General features: G+C 34.8%; 3 protein-coding genes across 3 annotated transcripts; all 3 read right to left on the bottom strand.

Annotated features, from left to right (window-relative positions):
* Positions 1-1,994: 1,994 nt before the first annotated feature.
* LOC141707578 (KH domain-containing protein At3g08620-like) lies at positions 1,995-6,208 on the bottom strand. Its single transcript, XM_074510806.1, has 7 exons — positions 5,937-6,208; positions 5,715-5,809; positions 4,575-4,741; positions 3,646-3,762; positions 3,417-3,533; positions 3,127-3,270; positions 1,995-2,534 (listed from the first exon to the last, which is right to left on the bottom strand). Exons 1-7 carry the CDS (start codon positions 6,023-6,025, stop codon positions 2,388-2,390), a joined length of 876 nt encoding a protein of 291 aa, XP_074366907.1. The 5' UTR covers positions 6,026-6,208; the 3' UTR covers positions 1,995-2,387.
* A 4,080-nt stretch (positions 6,209-10,288) lies between these two features.
* Positions 10,289-11,889, bottom strand: LOC141705997 (uncharacterized). The gene has a single exon (XM_074508847.1). It carries the CDS (start codon positions 11,475-11,477, stop codon positions 10,542-10,544), a length of 936 nt encoding a protein of 311 aa, XP_074364948.1. The 5' UTR covers positions 11,478-11,889; the 3' UTR covers positions 10,289-10,541.
* Positions 11,890-13,065: 1,176 nt separating this feature from the next.
* On the bottom strand, positions 13,066-20,266 carry LOC141707577 (uncharacterized). Its single transcript, XM_074510805.1, has 6 exons — positions 19,767-20,266; positions 19,505-19,657; positions 18,741-18,863; positions 16,337-16,540; positions 15,042-15,206; positions 13,066-13,832 (listed from the first exon to the last, which is right to left on the bottom strand). Exons 1-6 carry the CDS (start codon positions 20,007-20,009, stop codon positions 13,515-13,517), a joined length of 1,206 nt encoding a protein of 401 aa, XP_074366906.1. The 5' UTR covers positions 20,010-20,266; the 3' UTR covers positions 13,066-13,514.
* Between the last annotated feature and the right edge of the window lie 2,137 nt (positions 20,267-22,403).

Raw genomic sequence — 22,403 nt, 5'->3', positions numbered from 1 at the left:
TCAGCTAACGACATAGGGTCATTTTCTTGCAAGTGTTTCTAGAAATATGTTCCCACGCGCAGACCAGCTATAAGAAGTATTTTCAGCGTCTCTTCAGTTGCGCCTCTCACCAAGGTAGACTCTGCATTGAACCTTTTGAAGTATGAGGTCAAGCTTTCTCCCTCTTTCTGTTTCACATTGGCCAGTGTGGTAACATACGGCGTATACTTCACCGAAGCTTGGAACTGAGTCAAAAACAAGGTTTTCATTTATTCCCATGATGTGATAATCCCCGGGCCAAGTCCCCAGAACCACTGTTGAGCACCTTCCCTAAAAGTAGCTGCCAAAAGACGGCACCGTGCTAAGTCAGGTACCTGATATACATTCATTTCAATGTTGAATCATCCCAAGAATTCCACGGGGTCAGAATTTCCATGAAAGTGCAAGTCATTGGTCGTATTCCTGTATCCAACGGGTAGCTGCGCTTCCCTTACAATAGCAGAGAAGGGGGATGGGGCTTGCACAGTTGCTATAATCCTACCTCGTTCAAGATGGTTGAGCAACCTCTTAAGATCATCCACATTGAACGTTCCTACTCCAGGAATGGTTTGAACGTTTAGTTGTTGGGGTTGTTCCACAACCTGTTGTTGTTCCCCTTGGTTACCCCCCGGGTGTACCGGTGGATCTTGTCGCCCCTCGCCCTGAGGCTATGGCTGTGATATATCGCCATCTTGATTTTGAACATTCTCTTGTGCACGAGGTTCCTCCTGGCCGCGTCTCGGTATCTCATTGTTATTTTGCAACCTTTCTTGAATTTGGACGTCGTTCCTGTCATGAGGACGCATCTTGGATCCATTTCCCGTAGTACTGTGAGAAGCTAAAGGAATAATGACAGGGGATTCTTCAGTTGAGGGTGCGCCCTCTCATCTCCCATTATATGGCTCCCTTCCATGCTGGTATCGCGACCTTCCCCGTTTATTCCTCGGATAGTGCGGCCGTAATTTTCAAACCTTCCTCGTGGAGGGCACGCTCGTGTTCGTGGTGCCGCATGTAGGGGCACACGTGTTGTATCATGGGGACTCACTTCTCCACCGTTTCTTTCCTTTTGTCATTCTAGTAGCAACGTCCTCAAATCGTCATCTTCCAACCTTATGCCAAGTCTCCTCTTCAGAGTTGAAAAATCTCTTCTTTCCTCATCTTGATTCTGGATATTTTTCGCACGACGACGCTCGTCTATCATATGTCCAGATCTATGCGGGTGCGGAACAACCTGATTGTCGATACGAGGCCTCTCTCTTCCATCAGTATCCTCATCGATAAGCTCCACGATAGGCTCTACATTATCAGAGTATTTCAAGCACCGCGAAGTGATTCGCAGATTTCCTCCATTGGCCTGGCCGCGAACATCTTGGGCATCTTCTTCGACCACGGGCGATTTCCCCACGGCGTGGCCATGGGGGGGTAAACGACGACCCCTCCTTGTTTTGTGACGCACCACCGTGCTCAACCTCGAGTTAAAATTGTTCATAGTGTCCCCAATGCGATACAACTGCTCCAAGATATCAGCGTTGCTGATGAGAACTCGTGGTGTTCCTCCCACATCTGGAGCTCACAGAGGATCCATTATGTTTCTGGGCACGTAGGGTTTATGGCGAGTGTAGCCTCCCTCACCCTCTCCTTCAGATCTGCTATCACTTCCATCATAAGAACTTCCATCATGATTGTCAGACATCTTTTCTTCCCAAGACTATGATCTTAATTAGCTCCCCTCCTTCTAGCGTCAATTTGTTGACGGAGGGATCTGGTAACAACAATTGTTTTTTTATGAATTGAACTATTGAATTGATATTTCTATTCAGAAGAAAATATTCAAAAACAATAATTTTAACTAGATAAAGCTCCTAAACATGTGTGAAAAAAAATTGAAATTATAATTATTTAAAATGAGAGGGAGTATTATTTAGCATGCAATTATAAACTGCAGACGAGGATATGTTTCCATTAACAAAAAAACGAGAAGGGAAACAAGCAAAACAGATTTATAAGTTTTTTTGTTGCATGTGCATTATTGCAGTACTCTCACAACACTAGGTCAATAATAATGTATGGTGATCAACAAATAAATCCAATAATAATAGTCTACTTTGACAACAGCAAGCACCTACAGTCACAAATTAGAAAGTAATTATAACTGATGTTCTCCACATCTTTCTCGCATTGTTGTTTTGTCACTGAACACTCTTGCATCCAAGCTCAACATTCATCCAATTTTAACTTGTTAGCTGGCCCCATCGAATAGTATCAACTGGCAAATATGCAGAATCATATGCATCTCTGTAGATTATGGAGGTACTGTATCGACACCTCTGTAATATGTCCTCAACCACAGGATAGTGCCTATGGAAGTTCTACCAACCAGTTTTGGCACGCTTCATCCCGCTTGAATTGAATGGAGACACGCTAGCCCTCGGCTGAGGGCTTTCCTCTCGGAAATTAGAATTTAGCATGGCAAGTTCTCTCAGTTGTTGCCTTTTGTACAAATCATGAGACTCATCCTGCAACAAAATTTAAACAGGAGACTTGGTGAAATTTTATTAAAGTAATAGAAATTCTGAATGGGCACAAGGACGGAAAATTAGCAATAGCTTGCTTCAATGCAATATTCAGTTGGTCAAACATAATAACATTTTATATATGGTAGATACACACCAGATTTCTCCATGTTGGACTTTTGTGTTCAGGGAAATAAGCGAAATGCTTATATGTCCTCTTTTCCGTTGTTTCAATTTTATTTTATTTTTAAAAAAAGAGACACCACTTGCAGCACTTTTTCTCAAGCAATGTAAAAAGATTGCTTAAGGTATACTTTGACAAGTGACATCATCTTTAGAGGTCTGTAGATCAGCATCTCAATCAAAGTACTCAAAGTATTACGGATTATCTTTTATAATATCATTCTTTCGTAGTTTGCTTCCACGTACCTTGAGGAAGCATCTAAATAGTTATCTAAAGAAAAATGTGTTAAGGATAGATCAAGAATTACCAATGCATGAATATGTGGATTCAATATAAAATCATGTATTTTGGTCTTTGGAAAACCTTATGCAATGGAAAAACAATAATAAGAAAAGGATTAATATTAAATACCACAGGTTTAAGCAGCTCTTCTATGATATCCTGTGCTTGTCTTAACCTTACATCGACGACATTGACAGGAAGCTCTGCCTCAATCAAAATGTGTAGTTGTTCATTGAGGTGTTCATAGCCTGGTCTGCCCCTTAGACTTTCCTCCTTCAGGAAGAAATAGCACAAAATCAACACTAAGACGTTAGTTACTTCAAAATGTGATAAGCTAGAATTAAGCTTGACCTAAATACATTTGTTGATAAATGTCATTATGATTATATATTCCAAATATGATCCGGAAAGAATAGTACCTTATCAGGATCTTTAATCGAACCCTTTCCCCTAATAAAAACGCGACATCCTGTAGAAGCTTCTACCCGCTTTAGGGAGTTTCCTCGAGGACCCAGAAGCCTCCCAACAAAATTGAACTAATAAACCAGGAATTTTGTTATAATTATTACTTTAATATTCATAAGTCCAAAGGATCATGCTTAGAATAAAACCAAGTAAAGTAATACTATTCAATTGCACACAGCTTACATTTGGATAATTACCAACTGGTATATCCAAGCGCAAAATTCTCTTCACAATGAAGGAACTTGGGCTTCCTGGAGCTGCCTGCCAGTCATTTGTCATACCTAGCGGTCCACCTACTCTCTGATATAAAATAAGTCAATATTTTAGCATCACTAGTCACTCTGATACAGCCAAAACATCCAGAAACAGAGAAGAAAATATTGCAGTATAGATAGATGACAATGAGCAAAACAAGTCTGTGAATTAGAAAACCGGACTCTTGTACGAGAGAAAAGAAGATACATAAGCAAATTTTAGTTGATCAACTTTACACTTACAGAAGTAAGCACATCAACATTACCTAATTGTTCTAGACGGATACCTTCACTTTAGCAAGAATTTTGACAAAGGATTATAGTGTCTAAAGGACCAATTCAAGGCCAAAACTGTATAGGAGGTTCAAGAGAGACGTGTCAGCATTTAGATGAGATGCTTAACAGAAAAAATGTGGTCTCGGTTGATTAATGATAAACATGCTCACACGCCTAAAAACCCACGTGGGGAAGTTCCTGATCTCATGCTCAAGACACAGGTATCTTATCGACTTTCCTTATCATAAGCGGTAAAGAACCGAATGCCACTAAAAGGATTCTTTTCGACTCAACACAAGGTCTATTGCCTTATTCTGTAAGTTTTTCTCCCAACAAGAATAGGATATCTATACAATTGTCGGCTTGTCCTACAATTGTATGCATTGATTCTTTTTCTTTTTTGCTTACTGTGCATCATGTCTTTTGCTCTAGGCAAAATTCATTTGAAGATAAACAAATCTAACAAAATACAGAAGGAAACTGCATGAAGCACAATAAATTAAAATTATTTTGTCAAAGAGAAGACCGTATAAAGCCAAGTAGAGTTTTGATGCTTTTGAAGTTGAGAAAATTGGTACACACCTCACGCTGAAGCCCTTTCCAGCCATTCCCATTCCAAATGTTCACCCCTTTTCCTCCAATGTCAGTAAGTACTTCCGACGAATTTGATGGATTCGGGCTTCCACGCTGCATTAGGTCATAGTCACTAAAACTTTGGTTGGGGATCAATCTGGAAAGCTTCAAAATCTCTGTAAATATTGCAGAAGTAAATATTAGAACGCAGAAGGATGAAAAGCATATGCATATGAATCGGAAAATGTCTCTAGATACAAGTCAAAACTAATCATATCCCTTGTATATCAAACATATGCTTTATGGAAGAGTGGACAATATATAACATACTGATGAGTAAATTGAGACATGTGAACAATAAAACTTCACAATATGAAACCGATTTAGATATTTGTTTGTTAAATCTCTTGATTGACGAGACAAAGCCATAACAGTATAACTAATGGCTTGCATCTATAGGAAACTTGTAAGACGGAACTAAACAAATTTTTAACTCTAGGAGACTGATTAAATATTTATCCAAAGTCTTGTTCTGCAGATTAGCACATAGTATCCTGATACATGTGGATACTTGAGAGTTGAGACCAATAGTTTTTTTTACGACGTACACATAAACTTCCTTTGTAGTACAAATATGCAATGTGAATCTTCCCAACATGAAAGAAAGAATCGAAATGTTTACTCTTCATAACTTGATTGCCCTTAAAAATATGATTTTATAGTCAAGTTATAAACTACAACTTAGTGATTGAAGTCTCTTGAAACATCTATTAGAATACATCTAGCAATATCACAAGGTCCACAACATACGGAATACAGTACACTCCTAGTCCAAATGTCTTTAGCAGCCACTTACTAACCAGAACCTGTAGATTCAAAGCACAAAAGGCACAAGACCAATAATTATTATATATATGCTCATGTAAAACTAAAAACCATCTAAAAAGCAGGATATAAATCACGAGTTACAAAACTATAAGTCATCGGTCATACTAGTACATATCATCGGAACCATTAGATAATCAATAATGGAAGGTTGTTATAAGTAGTACTTAATTTCATTTGAGCACAGAATTGTTAATGTGTGTACAGATAGAGTGATAAGCAGATCTCAAGAAAAGTTGATAAGGAGTAAAAGGATTAAGGGACCTTGATTCAAAAGTTGGGTGCATATGGGAAGGACTTGCATAAAAGGTACCAGCTTTTGACGCTCTTGCAATAGCTCTGACAGGTACTGCTGTGTACTAAAATAAACCAAGAACACATGTATACTTCAGCACCACATATATAAAAACAGTCGAAAAAGATGAAAAGTAAACCAAAACAAGATATGAGTCATTAAGCAAAGATTAAAGAAGCAAGAAGAAGCACCTATCAGCATCTGGATTAGTAGTAGTAATATGAGGAGAAGCAGTTCTTGCTGGCGAGAAATTCAGGTTGTGATTGTAAAAACTGGACATGCCTACTGATATGCAGTGATGAACATGTACATATATGATGATGTTTTGGTTGTATAGATTGGTTAGGAGGAGGAAGAAAAAGAGAGAAATGAGGGAAAGGGAGGAGGCAATGAACCCTGGAAAGAAGAAAATATACTAAGTGGGGTCTCCAGAGACAGATACGTTTGTCTCTTGTTTCCTCCCTCTTCTTTTTTATAACGTAGTAGCTTTTGTGTTCGTGTATTCCTATCTCTCTCTTTGCTGTAATAACATTTCTATAGGACAGTATTTCCATTTTATGTACTGCATCATTTCTTTCCCCTTTCAATTATTTCATGTAATATTTGTTGCAATTACGTTCTGTTTTTGGATAGATTTTTTCTCAAAGAAGACATTATAAGTTAACATTTGAGAATGTCAGTTTTACTTGTTTCTTTTTGTTTTGATATTTAAGTGCTAGCATGGTAAAATATTAAAGCTAATTACATACATTTTGTTTACTACAACAATTTGCATTTTGGGTTAAAAAATTGATAGTTCACACAGGTAACCCATCTATTTAATTGGGCATATTTGATACTAAAAATGCTCTATATTAATCCCCTCATTTTTAAAATTTATAGTAGATATATAGTTTGGCATGTAAATAGAAATTAATTAAGATCTACATGTGACATAATCTTGAAAATTACCATCATTTATTTAGAATAAACTAGTGAAGAGAATCAACTTTCCTTAAAAAATTTATTTGTATCTAGATCTTAATAGCAAATATTTGATATCAAGATTTTGAGGTTAAAACAATAACATCATTCCTATCCAATGACCCAAAAGCGCCAGACTTGGCTCAATATATGGGCGTGTTGCTTCTGGCGTCTTCATTTGAATATTCGTATCAAATGTCTATGTAGTCCTGAGTCAGAGTATCCAACGAGCAAATAATACACAAGAGGCATGTTTTTCTGTGTTTTCAATACACCAACTTGTGTGACAATAATAAATATGTTTTCCATTAGTTTCAGCTATATTATAATTAAACTAATGTCAAATGTTTTATTATTGTTATTTATAAGATTATGTTATATTATTTTGATTTGTTCAATTGGTAGAAATATTATCAGATGTTGTTTAATCCTCCATTGGGAATTGCTTTGACTTCCCTCTTTCACCAAATTTATAATACATCAATAAAATACTACTCCCTCATTTTCAAAATAATTGTCCATTTTTGAAGTAAAAATTTATTTCAAAATAGTTGCCCATTTACAGTTTCAATATCATTATTCAAATTATAAAATTTAGTTTATATTTTCAAGATGAATTCTATACCACACAATTATTGTATTACTAGTTTTTATTTCCAAGACTAACTTTCTATGTGTAGTTAACGTAGTCAATACAATAAATATGATAATTAATATAAGTTTTTTAATAATATTAGAATTTCTTAATATGCCTAATTTTTTAAAAGTGGACAGTTATATTGAAACCTAGGGAGTTGTTGATTAGCAAAACCCGGTAAATACACTTACATACTTTTTATAACACTCTGGAATCTAGAACAAAGATCAAAAGCCAAGGTTCCAAAAATAACTTAAGGTTAGTTTTACATGGAACTAACTGCTAAAAATTTAAACCACAATCCACACAATGAAACCATTAGGTATTGTATCATAGCCATCCATAAATCAAGGAGACTATAGCTCCTAATTAGTTCTCTGTTGAGTCTTCCCTCGTATCAGCATGTACCAGACACAATAACCCTTGGAACTTTTTCTTAAAATTGAACACAAGGGAAATAAACTGGCGCAAAAGGACACCAATTCAAGCCAAGTTTGAAGTTTACCGTGAGTTGTAAGTAAAAATTGCACCCCCTAAGAATTTATTATAATTGTTGTCATGACTGTACCAACCACTTGTTGGCTCTCTGACCTCTCACTTCATCACTGTCCAGCCCTCACTCCCACCCCACCCACCTACCTAAATATTCCCACACAGCAAACAGACAGCTTTCCCTTAATCACAGTTGTAAACCCAGCCCCCCTTAATTAATTTATTCCTAACTCTTTAGATTAAACAAGTAATTTGTATCGGGTACTACTTTGCATGCTAGGCAAATGAAGTTTAATCATATGTATGATTTTGTATCCACCAACCCTAATCAAATTGACACACATGGACCAAGGATAGATTAATGTCATAAACATCTACTTTTCCGTCCATTTTTGCGCAATGAATATCTTTGAAAATAAGAAGTCGGAGAGTACAATTCGAGACTCAATGATACACGAAATAATGTGTTATTATTTAAATTTCTACAATAAATTTTAAGGTGAAGGAGAAAACAAATGTGAAGCTCCCCTCCACAAATCACTAATTGCATACCACACTCATATTGGCAAGTGATACAATGGTACTGCAGAGAGCAAGAGACCATGCTAGTAAACTATTGGGGCCTTGGCTCATGACAATAAACCACAACCTAAGCAAATTCAACCCGCATGTTTCATGAGGAAAATAGATTATGAAAAAGGACACCCATATGCATGACTTAAAAGATGTTTACATAATACAACAAGAGGGGGGTAGCTAGCTGTTATTGCATAGGATTCCTGAGAGCTGTGTTTAAAAAGTATATGGCAATGCATGTTAGGGCAGAGACAACAATATGTGGATCACAACAAACCATTAGGCTGCTTCACTTATATAAATTCTACGTAGAACCATCTTCCTGTCATTTTATATATGTATGCATAGATTCTTACATATAAATTATATGTAAACTATAAGCTGTAACAACATATACAGAACAAAAAGCGGATTTCGTCTATCATCCAAGTATTTAACTGAAAATAACATGCATTACCTAGCAAAAACAGAGAATAGAGCAACAGAAATCCTATCATTTAAACAAAATTTATGACCAACTCATTGATGTAGCTAAACTTTACCAGCGAGACAGCAGTGCATGGGACCATTATAAAGGCATTTTCAATGTATTTCGAATCATAATGAATAACAGTAAAGAATTTGCTGTGATCACATGATTTTTTTAGAGTTTTGGAACTATTCTATATATGAATGTGTTCACTGTATTTTTGCTATATATTAATATGATTTTATCCTTTTCACAGCCTTACTGTTTCTGTTTTTGGTAATGTTAATGTTTTAACTTCATGTTCTCTTGCAAAATGTATTTTAAATTGACTCTGTGTGGATTTGAGTGAGTTGAGTTACTTGAGTAAATGGAATTTGCATAAACATTTCATGATTAGTATTACAAGAAGCAAAATTATGAGCCTTCCAAGCTTTCACATGGAGTTATTATGCTGCAAATTAGATCAAAAATGTAGAATCTGGCAAATGTTGAGTGCTGTAAGTCATAATATATGCTCATTGCTCCATATGGGCTTACTTATTCATAAATGTGTATGCATATCGTATATATGGGCTTCAAGAGTGGATGTCAAGTTTTCGAAATTTCCTTAAATAATGTGGCTGTTTTCTTATTTCCTGAAACTGGAGTTTTACATTAGACTGCAGTATTGTTTGTGTCAATAACTTGCTCACCTACATGTCTCTCTTTATACATGAAATATTCTAAATTTTCTATATATATATATATATATATATTACAATTCTTTTTTTCATATTTCTCAGTTATTCACTCATTCATGCAAATTTTCTATATATAAACAAGCATCTCCAATGAATGCAACTGTTAGTTAAACACTCTAGGTGCACTTGATTAGCTAATAACCTTCCAATAACATGCTTTAAGGTAAACTATCTTACAGGTTTTACAAATTTAAGTACACGATCTTACAGGTTTTACAATCTTAGCTAACCAATTCACCTAATACCCTTGGAGATGCTCATCCGTGTCGGCCATAATCCCAAAGTAATCCTTGTAATGCAGTCTGTTTCTTTAGCAAATGAAGCACTCCACCCACCAGCAATATGTAAACTGTATTCATTTATAGCTAGAACGAATCAGGACCATCAGGACCCTTCTGATTACTTTAGTAGAAATCTGCCAATTAACTGACTGATTTGATTGGAATAATAAGTACCTTATGATTTGTAATTACATGTTCAAATATCCATTGGCTAAACGTAGCACAGATACGCGTCTTTTCTCTTCTCTTTTTAAATAAAATTCGGAGGCCAAGTCTCCTAACATGAGAGTGTTGTATTTAAATCTCAAACGAATACTGCAAAACAAAAAATCGATAACTTTTTTAATGCTGAAAATGGAACTATAAGTGAGTCACCAATTTTCTACATGTCATTGCTGTAAATCTTTATTATTATTAGAAATACTAGGATACTGCCTTAATACAGAAAGGAACTGAGGGACAGAGCACACTCATTTATTAAAGATATAGGAGTGCTAAACTAGTAAATATCATGTATACAGTTTGGTATTGCTGATGAACTAACAGCAGAAAATGAATACTTCATCAGATTGTTACTCCTCAAATGAATGCTCTTTGTCAAGCAGAGAATTGCAGAAAGATTGACATTGTTGTACTTGTTAATAATCACTATAAGGCAGATAGTCATTTTCTAGTTTTGGTCTTGTTCTGGTCACATTTGCCACAGACACTTTCATACTTCCAACAGTTGTCATTGACAACGGTACGCCTGATTGTGCTGCCTCTTCTAATTTCTGTATCCTGTCGCGACGTCTGCACTTCCTTAACCATATAGCCAATAGTATCACCAGAAACACCCAGCCAATTGCAGATCCGATAATTATAATTAATTTGTTGCGTTTACTTCTACTTCCAGCATTGCCATCACTTGGACGCGGATAAATCTCTAGTGAAGGAGCAGGCGAAGGAGCTGTGTACTCGATGACAATTGAAAAATGGCCTTGTGTAGTAGCCTGACACACATTGCCTCTCATTACATTATCAAATTCCACTGAACCATAAAGATCAAAAAACACACACATTGGTGATACTGACACCCCATCATCTTTTTCTTGCAAATGCGGAAACTTTACCAAGATGGGCTTTCCAGAAGCTCGTATATCCAATTCAGGCAAATTTGTAGCTGATAAATTTGAGGCATCATAAGCCAATAGACCCACAACAGGTGCTAAAAAAGTGTAACCAGGTAAAGAATACAAAGAAGAAAAATGACCCAAATTGTGGTAAACCAAAGCAAGCCTCTCCACAAAAGGCTGCTCAATCACACCAACTGGAATTTCAAACTCTTTGTAAAATGAGAAACCTCTTTTTCTTAAACTACCACTTCTCAACCTCAAGGCAGAAACCTGAATACCCTTTAAATTTGAGGGAACATTAGCATCTAACACAATGCCGGTCCTCGGCCTATGATCTAATGCTCTGAAAGCATAATCTTGAAGAATGGAGTCAAATAATCGAACCGAAAGCTTGCTAGGTGATTGAGCCATGAGCATTGGCAAGAACAGAATGACATACAAACAATTAAACAGAAGCATGAGATCATAAATTACAGTAACTTCTAAAAACTTCTATTCAACAATGTAGTAGTAACATCATAAAACAATGCCCTGTCTGTCCAAATACATGTTGTAAACATAACAAAAAATGTAAATTGAAAATGAAAAAGAAGTAAGAAATGATTAGCAGAAGATCATGAAGTGGGAAGAATAAAAGAGCTTGCTAGCTAAAACGGTTAGATGATAGATGAAGAAGATGAAGTATTTAAGGATGAGAGAGAAGCACAACCGCTAGTGAATTTATTACTAGTTTCCCAAGAAGATGAGAAGAGTAGAGTAGAGTAGAGTAGAGTAATTACTACTACTGCTACTCTTAATTCTTGGTTAACAACATTAACCTTTGGAGTTTAGCAGGACTTTTAATGCAATGCTGCTAACATATTCTTTGGTCAAACAGAGTTTTAAACCGGGTTTTTTTGTAGCATATCAAGAACTTGTTAAGTACTCCTATCCTATGTGACTGTGCATGTAAGATTGTATTTACTATTTAGATTTATGCATGTTGATTAGATGGCCACATTATCTTTTATATATATATATATATATAATCATTTACTACTTCATTTCCTCCCTTTATTGGTCCCAGATATTGAGAGTGACTGCCTTTCTCTTTTTCTTTTACTAGTTAGTTGTAGTACTGTACTAACAATATTATTTTATGAAAATATTACTACATTGATAGTGAGTTCCCAATCTGAATAATAAAAGCGAGTTGATATTTAAAATTGGAATTATATGGGAGCCTAAAATTGGAGAGAAAGGGCGGTGTGGGGGAATGGAGTAGTATGTTATTGACCATCAAGGCAAGGCATACAGTAATTGAAGTGTTCTATCAGTGTCATACAGAAGGCAAAGAAAAATTGTGGATGAAGATTTTTGTTTATTCACGTTGGTGTTTGTAAATACGTCAATTTAAGTTATTAAAAATGATTTTACATTTGGAAAATGATAAAAAGGAATTGATATTGTTTCAAAAAAAATTTGGCAAGGGATATTATTTAAATTTTAGTCTGGTGATGTACATTGATTATAAATTCGGGCTCGGGCTCGACTCGTGTTGGATCGTGTTTCCCCTACAAAATGTAGTCGAATAGACTAGCAAGCAGCAGCAGCAGCAGCAGCTGTATGTATCTGGCTGGCATCAGTCAGTCTGTAGCTTCTTTTTGTTGAAAATTTTGGATTAATGTTAAACTAGTAGTTGGTGAGTTTTACTTTTACACTTGATTATGACAGAATAAAAATGGTCTCCATCACCTGAGGTCATAGAATGACTACGTACGGTGAATGCATACTACCAATGCTTCGGTATTGTCATTTCATTTTGGAACTGATAGGATTTGAGATTCAAGTCACATAACATAAGTACATGCAAAGACAGTACAGTTCAAGGAAAAAAACACTAAAAAAAAGAGGTCTAACAACGGCCTGCCATTAGTTTAACGGTGAAAAACAAGACCGGTGTGCGAAACAAATAGGATCAAGTATGTCACGATCCAAACATCCTCTTTCGTTGTAATAAGAACACAATTAAATGAAAAATGCAAACATATTTATTATATGATAAATGGAGAAAATTAAGAAGATTTTACCAATAAAATCGTACAAAAGTCATTTTACTATCACCCAATTTCAATAATTCAACATTCTGAACAAAATAGTGCTCCATGACTAAATCGGCGCACTAGTCGCACAATTTAAATTATACATATTTTTCATTATTTATGTTTACAGCACTTGAGAGGACCAAAAGTCCCCCAGTTCAATATCATATACAAATCAGCTCCCATCAATAATGTACACACCGGAATGGACCTCAGATAAACTTTCACAAAGAACCCACTGAAAAATGTATTTCTTCCTTGCACTTCTTCATCGCTAACTTTCAAAGTGTTGACGCTACATAATAAATCGGCAAACCACGTGACGTACAAAAACAATTGCCAAAAAAGGGGAAGCTCCATCCTAGGACAACAATAGATACCATGAACTTAGATTATCGTATGACTTTACGTAGTCTTATGGTGGTAGATAAAAAGGAGAAACTTCCCGTGATGCAGGTGGGCTAGTGGTAGGCTGGGCAGCAGGTGGTGGAGTTGGGGAGGGTAGTGAAGTTGCTGTTGTGCTGGATGATTGTACATTTAGTGCTGGTGAAACTTTGATCGGGTAAACCTCAGTTACCTCTTCATTGTTCTCATCCAAATATACAACATCCTGCATTGTCAACTGGTGGTATTCCACAATCTCCCTTAAAAAGCGATTTTCTCGGGCAAAGACCGAGTTCTCCTGTGCCAACCGAGCTTTCTCAGCTAGAAGTGTCTCAAGTTGAAGCCGTATCTGGTGCAAACATATAGCCATCACAATTAGTAACAATATGGTCATCGTAAGTGTTTCACTTCATGTTTTGTTGTATGTAAACAGTTTAACTGGTCATGAAGGTAATTCCTTCCCCAATTGAATCGAGCATCTTAATTTCTTTTTGGTTTTCCTAGAAAATAGCCCACCTTAATTTTTACTATTTGTCTTCTTTTTGAGCTATGGCAATGAAGACGGTCATTGAAATCATAGAAATCAGTAGAAATTAATATATTTAAGAAAGTAGCTAATGAACTTACCCTTGGTTGCATGCAGATATATACAAACTGCACAAAAGGTTTTGTTAGAGACTGTTTCTGAAGAAAAAGGAGGCCTTTTCTTTTCCTTTTCTTTTTCAGTTTTAGGAACAGTCCCCTCTACTTAAATTTATGTCCACAAATTATTGTTGGGTAGTTGAATCAAGCAAATTTGAAAAAGGAAAATCTGGACAAAATGTGCAATCAAATTAATAATTTTTTATTTTAGTGAAAATAAGTCCGTGAATAGTTTTATTTTCTTTTTTGTACAATAAAAGCACACCAAAAGAAATAACTATTGTTCTTTTCACATATATACTTCAATGGGTGAACCCAGTTAACTCATTTCAATGATGTCACAACAGGTTTCTCCTTGATATTTAAGGCCTTGTCCAAAAAATTCAAGTAATAAATTAATTTAGTTTTGAAAAGATATAGCAATTAAACAAAATGTTCCACTGAAAAGATATTGCTCAATGTGGGACCAACAAATTAAAAATAAAATAGAACTCAACTACTCAAGTATGAAATACACTATCAGTAACAAAAGTGATGGTGCTCGGGTCAGTAAATAATGTGCTTTGAGACCCTATAATTTCATCCATCAATTAATGTGTAGATTCATGTGCCACAATTGACTCAAGCGGAAAAACCTTCTTTGGACATTCAACGGAACGAGTCAATCATATGATTACAATTAAAATCAGAGTAAATGGAAGCAGATAAAAATAGCAATATGTGACTCAAAAAATGATTCTAAAGTTTGAAATACTTATAATAACCAACAATAAATCTCACCATGTTAAAACAAAAAAAGGCGATATACTGTTCTTAAAATTTCATGTACACAAAGAAAGCATGAGCTAGTATGCAGAACTAAAAAGATAAATGAAAACAGAAATAAGAACATGTAACCAGGTGTAAAAATACGTACCAAATCATCATCTTCAGGGCTACCTCCTTCAGCTCTACTTTCTCTGATGACTCTATTTTCTTCTTCCAGCTGACCACACCGTTCTTTTGCAAACGCTAGATCTGCTTTGACTGTTTTCAGCTCCCGAAGAAGAAGCTTTGCTTTAGCAGCCATTGCCATCGCAACCTGTGATAGAAAAAAAAAAGAAGCATATCATGCATCTCACCTAATACCAATGGCATATACGTTGTTACCATAGCCAAATATCAGTAAATTTGTTAGTGAATCTTAACATTTTTAATGCCTTCTGTTTTCTGCTTTAAATTATAATTCCAACATTGTACTATTACATAAAGAGGATTCAGAAAGAAAAAAAGAGTCAGATTACTCACATTAAAGGTGCTGTATGTATAGACTCTTTCGATAAACTGAATTTTAAAGTGTAATTGAAGCAATAATCAAGTAATAGATGCATGCTTTAATAAACCATCCCCTTCATTAAATAGATGACCCGTCTTGTTAAAAAGGTACGACATTAGATCAGAACTATGTGTATGCTCGTCGAGTCGATATAGGGATTACTCAACATGTGACTATTAGGATATTATTTCTTACAAATATTCAGGCCCTTAGGAAAGATCCAGGAATTCACTGTATAATTATTTACTACTTCATTAATCCTTCTAAGCAAATATTGGAAAATTACTGATATAAAATTCCATATTTAATTAGTATAGCTTTCCTGTTGGTTAATTTCTTTGGTCCCACTAGCAATGCATCCTGACTTGAACCCTGATTATCAACTATCATAAAAAATTTAAAGAAAGAACAAACGTGTCAATCTCAAATCACGTGTGTCATTGTATATGATCTTAACACAATTAGTTACTCTACATCAACAAAAGATTGCAAGGTTTATCAAAATACAATTCTAGTAAAATAAACTCTGCGCTAATCTTGTTAATTTTTTGAATTTGTGAACGTCACAGTAATCACAGAAACGAGAATAGGGGTAGTTGTACAGTATATCCAGATGGAAACAATATTTCTTCTCTAATCAATATATTCTTTAGCTAAATAATAGAGTAGAGCTCCAGGAAGGAGAAACCTAATATTTTATTTTGGCAAAAAAGAAGCTTAATATTTTAGTGAGCATCATAGTGATCAATCCTATACCAGTAAATTGAACAGCTTATAAAATTTAACAAAGCAAAGCATGAACATTCACTTCAAATTAAATTAAGACAAATACAGTTAAGTCTTTGCGTGCCAGACTGACAGTTCCATAATTTAAACCCACAAAAATGCCACCTTACGTCTCGAGATGCCTTCAGTTGTATTTCTAGCTCTGCATGCGTCTGTGGTTGCATATGAGTCTGGACAGGGAGTTGTTGTCGCGGACTATAAACATTTGAATTCTGATTTTGAACATCAAAATTGCGATCCTTTTTCTTTATTTGAATCTTGCGAGTCTCTTGAATGATATCTGCTGTACGGTTTTCAACCATCGTAAGCCCTTCCTGTAAACAGGAAAGAGAACACATAAATCCAAAGTATGCTGTGAACTCCCAAAATATAAATCAGTAGGGGCCTGATTATCTTTGAGAATTTCGCAGCTTCGTGCATGTGTATATGCACAAATGCATTCATGTATCACTGTGTTTCTTATGTATATTTTTCTTAGAACTAAATTGGAATTTATTATCACATATAAGCATTGGGGTTGCAAATTTTTTAGCCGTCTAATACAATTGTTCTAATTTTGAGTCAAGCATAATTGTATTAATAAAAACTATATGTAAAATAGAAAATTAAAAATCATACCAACTTAATAATTTAACAAATAAATATTTCTTATGACCAATAATGGTACAAGTACGAAAGGATATTCTCAATGGTATCCTTTAAGTTATTTTGGCTTTTTCAAATGGTACCATCACTAATTTTTGACTTACAAGTGGTACCCTTATATTTTAAGTTTCGCGTAAGTTATGCCATCAAACATTAAAAAATAAGTAAATGCCTAATTACCCATTTAAATTACGAATTTTCCACGCTTTGAACAATTTATTACATATTAAACGTCATTAATGTAGGACAAGGGTTAAAAAAGGGTTAAACAAGAGGATACAAGCCTATCTCCGCAAAGAATTAGCAAACATAGAAAAACATTCTCTGATTTAATTCATATAATTCAAATCTATTCAATAATGAAGTAACAATTGTTTATACTTCATATAATACATCATAAAAACTTACTTTCAAGCTCAGGTCGGAGGTAACACCAGTCTTATGTGTAACGATGAGTTGCTAACTGATTTTATAGCGTTGGCACCATTTGAAATTTTAATTGCACAACAGGAAAAAATAATTTATATAGATTGTAGTGCCATGGATCAAGATTCAAGATACTAATTTGCAGTTACACTATTGGCTCTTGGAGAAGACTGCAAGGCAGCTCAGCTATGGACTATAGTGATAATATATAGCATGACTTAAAGGTCTTCCAGCTTTTAGCAGATTAGAGGTTTACTGTTTATATTCCGGAAGATTTAGGGACTGTTTACTTACAGAAATTTTTTCCAGTTTTCCTTTTTCCAATTTTCTCACTTTTCTATTTCTAAGAAAACTATTGAAAACGAGAAAACATGTTTCAAATTAACTTCAACAAAAAAGTAGAAAATATATATGAACACTTCTCAATCTGAAATATATAATTCTTTTATATAATCAATGAACAATTATAAATAATGTTATTGTCAAGAAAATTATATTATGATAACTTGTTTTTAAATTATTTAATTATATTTATATAATTTTCAATATTTGTATTATATATCAACTTTTATGTATTATTATGTTAACAATTTATTTATGATTAGTTCATTAATATAAAACTTTTAAATTTTACGCGAGTTTGTTTTGTCTTTATTTTAAAACAAATGTATTAATATTAATAATATTGATTGTATTATTATTAATAATATTCATGTATTTCCAAAAAAAAAGCAATATAATAATATATTATGCATATCTTACATAAAAAGGTAGTGAATGTGTGTATATTAGGGGGTTAGAACGTGAATATTAGGTTAGAACGTGGGTGTTTTCTGTATTCTTAGAATAGAAAACAATAAAAAGCTGTTTTCCAGAGTTTTCTCATTCCTAATTATAAATCAGAAAACCGTGTTTTCCATTTTTCTAGTTTTTATTTTAGAAAATATGCAAGTTGAACACATATTCAAAATTTTCTATTTTCTAAGAAAAGTTTTCTGGAAAACTGGTGAACTAAACAGCCCCTTACTCTTTTAGTTGCTCTGAATTGTTCACTTATCAGATTCCACTCTGCCTTTTTATTTTCTTAATTATCAATATACATTTACGTGCAAGACCGTTGCTTTCATATTCATTTTTTTGTCCAACAAATATATAATTGTTTTCCATCGCTAGTAGTATTGTGCTGTGTATATATAGGCTTGTGCTTCCAGATGAGAAAGACAAACAGTTATTCATTGTGGCCGAAAAATGCCGCTACATGTCCAACACTATAAAAAGGTGGGGGGGAAGGTGGAAATGCACATATTACTAAAATACTTTAAATTTGGCACACTATAATTGTTGACCTACAAGTGCGATTTGTTCAAAGAGGTATTCCAATCAAATCTCCCCACGCATATAGAATGAAAACATTGATAAAACATATATACTGTGTCAAATTACCTCAAATGCATTGCCAATAGTGCCCCCAAGATAATTAAGCGAAGATGTAATTGCATCTAGGCCCTTCTGTATAGAAGGATTGTCATTTTTCCGACGGGTTTGAGCTTCATTTGTCTGATAATACTACATATATAAACAAGAAAACATAAAGCAAGCACAGGAAAAAAAATTCAGCACCATTCATAAGAGACTACATCACCAATGCACGGGGTTTCTAAAAGTAGGACTAGATGAGAATTGACACTTAACCAAGGTAATTCAAGAGACAGCCACATAGGTGTAAACTCATATAAATCGGAACTCAGAACTATTTGAACTAGACTCGTAAGATATTCGAAGTTGACTAGGTAATAATGAAGTAGACATAGAACTAAAATAGTCTACAGTGGAATATCCAACTATTTGAGCCATGAGGCTGTTATTTTCACTATTTTCATTTTATATACATTTGGAGTAAATTACATTTGACATGTTTGACCAGATCGAGCTTGCCACATTAGACATCCAACTCAAGTTGGAATCAATAAATTTAGTTCCGAGCTCAAGTGCATTGAGTTATAATCCATAAAATTTATCTCTCAATATGGATTTTCAAGATTTTGCTCTTTTCGATCAAGCTTGAACTTTTATAATCAAAAAGAGGTTGGTTTGGCTCAATTACACCATCAGTCGACTCCATAAGAACATAATTGAATCGAACTACAACTTCCTTCCCCTAGCACTAAAAAAACTAATAAATTAAAAAAAGAAAAGAGAAGAAGTACCTGAGCCCTGGGAGTGGTTGACTCTGATAATGGAGCTCTAGGGGATTTAATTTCCCCACTTGAATCATTATCATCAATAATCCCTTTCGCTTTACGAGCAAGAACTCCCCAAAATCCTTGCTTTGATGAAGAAGTCTGATATTTAGGAGAATCCTGAAACATCACACATACATAACAGTAGTAAACACAAAAGGGTCAAGTAAAAAGAAATAAAGCAAGCAACTTTAATATACATTCGAGGGAGAGAGAGAGAGAGAGAGACCTTAATAAGAGGGGAAGGAGAAACAGGGGAAGGAGAAACAGGGGAGGAGAGAGAAGGGTAATAAGCAGAGGAGAGAGAAGAGTCTTTATAAGAAGAAGATGCTCTAATAGCTTTAGCTACAAGAGATGGAGATGTGGGTGTTGTAGAAGAAGAAGAAGTTTCATTAAAATTATTTTCTTCTTTAAACGATGTCGTTTTCCAATCTCTTCCTAATCCTTGTCCTTGTCTTCTTCTATATGCCATTCTCTCTCTATTATTTTCTTACAAGCCCAAATCGCAACCGTCCCACCGCCGCCAGAATAATTCTGTCTACGATCTCTCTCTCCTCTCTGTCTCTCTCTCTCTCTAGATGTGTTCTCTCTGCGTGTCTCTCTCTCTCAAGATGTGCTGTGTTTGGGATCTCGTGCCTTACTTTACTTTCTTCTCCTCCTCATCACAGATGATGCCTCTACGTATATGTTTTTAATGACATTTTGGGCTTTTTCGTTTCTCCTGCTTGTTTTCTGTTTAAATACTTTGTACGTATGTTACTAAGTTTTAGAGGCCAACAAGGTCTCATATATAAAACCAAGTATCCATTTATATATTTATTCATTAATGTATAGATATGCATTGAAATTGAGTTTTATGATTTTAGTCCTATATTATAACTATAAAACTAATATTCATATGCATTGGACGTGCTCTTATAAAATAGAGCTTCAATATTAAAGGCATATTGCTCGTGTTTGGAAGTTCGAGTTTTGTAAAAATTACCGTTGTCTGATTAAGTTAGCAATCATTTAATGTTAGTTTTCGATCGTTAAAAACTGAAATAGCAATTCAGATTAATTTTGAAAGTTATCTCCGGTACCAATAATCAAACTTCAACATTTTACTTTCATCTTAAAAGCGATAGCATGTAGACAAACAACAACCAAATATGTACTAAACATCCATAACAAAATTAACCTTCGGTGTAAGTTGAGAAAGTTGGTTTAATCTAATTTGCGGAATCCAATTTTTGAACTTCAAAAGATATACAATCCGATAAGGAATCCTAAACATCAAATATTAAAACTTTTAAGATATAAGTCATCATTTAACTATTATAATCCATATGAAATATCAGTGGTATATGTTATTGTTACCCGAATAAAACACCTTCACACATCCGATAACACGTAACATACTTTATGTGTATTCAACATCACTTTGCTCATTATCTTAAATAAACTCACTTCGGTAATTGCTCCATTTAAGTGAAATCTCGGGACCTCGGTACCTAATCATGACATAATATGTATATGTTATGGAGATGCTAGTGGCAAACTAGTGTGATAATATATCCTTATTTAGAAATTGATACTTGGAATTATTTTCTCAACTGTTTTATTTCCAAAAAAAGGGAAGCTTTCGTAACTCCACAATTTATCATTTTCTTTTGCATCTCATAAGCACCAATCATCAATTGATAATAAATCTGAGTAATGGTTTGGGTAGGTTCACTTATAACTAAGGTCTTCCGTTAAAGGGTTGAATTGAGAGATCAATATGATCGGTGAACATCTGATACGTTAACATTATAACAATCGTCAAAGTACAGAAGGCGACCAACCTTTAGTACTTTAATGACACGTAACAGACCAATCGGTGGCGCCCCACCAGACACTTATCACACAGACAAAAGTATTGTTGGGTTAAACCCAATATGTGATATGGGTTTGGTGATACAAGACATAATTGGATTGGGTAATAATTGTATTTGTTGACGATTATTATCATAATGAGATTAAGTAATAATTGTACTTGTTGACAATTATTATCATAATGGGAATGGGTAATAATTGTATGGGCAGACAATTATTATTGTAATCGGATTAGGTATGTCTTGTTGGTTAAGTTTGTGATGGCTATATATACATAGTCATGTTATTGTTTTTGATGAATGCTTAAGAGATGTAGTCGTCTTAGGTATCGTTCGTGAGATGCTTGAGTATTGGTTGACTCAAGTATCAGTTAGGGACACCATTGAGGTGTATGTATTGATGTATTATTGATAATTGTTTTGATTAATAATACAAGTTGGGACGTGGGTTTTCCACGTCATATATATTGTTGTGTGTTTGTGTGCGTACTCTGTATTGGTAGAATTGAATCTCGAATATGTGTGTGTGTTTCCTTCCTCCTAACAAGTGGTATCAGAGCCGAGGTTCGAGATTCGTGATGAATTGGGTTAGAGGAACATTCGAGGTTCAATTGGTATGGTGGAGTACGTTGATGGATTTGCTGACAAAGTTACATGCGGTATGGCGGTTGACTTGCACCGTGGATCAATTCGTTCGGACTCGAGGTGGAAGATGGACGGGATCATTGCAATAGTTTCAATGGTTTGATGGTTGATCGTGAAGGGTTTTTAGCACATAAACGCAACAAAAAATGTAAATTTAAATCTTAAAAATCGAAACTCTCCGCAGGATCCATGCGAAAAATAATATTTAATTCGTAGTTCAGTATGTTTACCTTAAGAAGCTTTACGTTAATGGAAAGATGGAGGTCTCAAATGATCACCACGTAGCCCGTCGCTGGAACGATCTACGCCTTGAAGGTATCCACACGAATGATCGTCCGGAGGATGGGTGTGTACTAGCACGTTCT

The sequence above is a fragment of the Apium graveolens genome, chromosome 2 (assembly GCF_009905375.1).
Source record: "Apium graveolens cultivar Ventura chromosome 2, ASM990537v1, whole genome shotgun sequence".
In the NCBI taxonomy this organism is placed as follows: domain Eukaryota; kingdom Viridiplantae; phylum Streptophyta; class Magnoliopsida; order Apiales; family Apiaceae; genus Apium; species Apium graveolens.
Note: the sequence above shows the minus strand (reverse complement) of the source record. Positions and strands in the feature narration are given on the sequence as shown.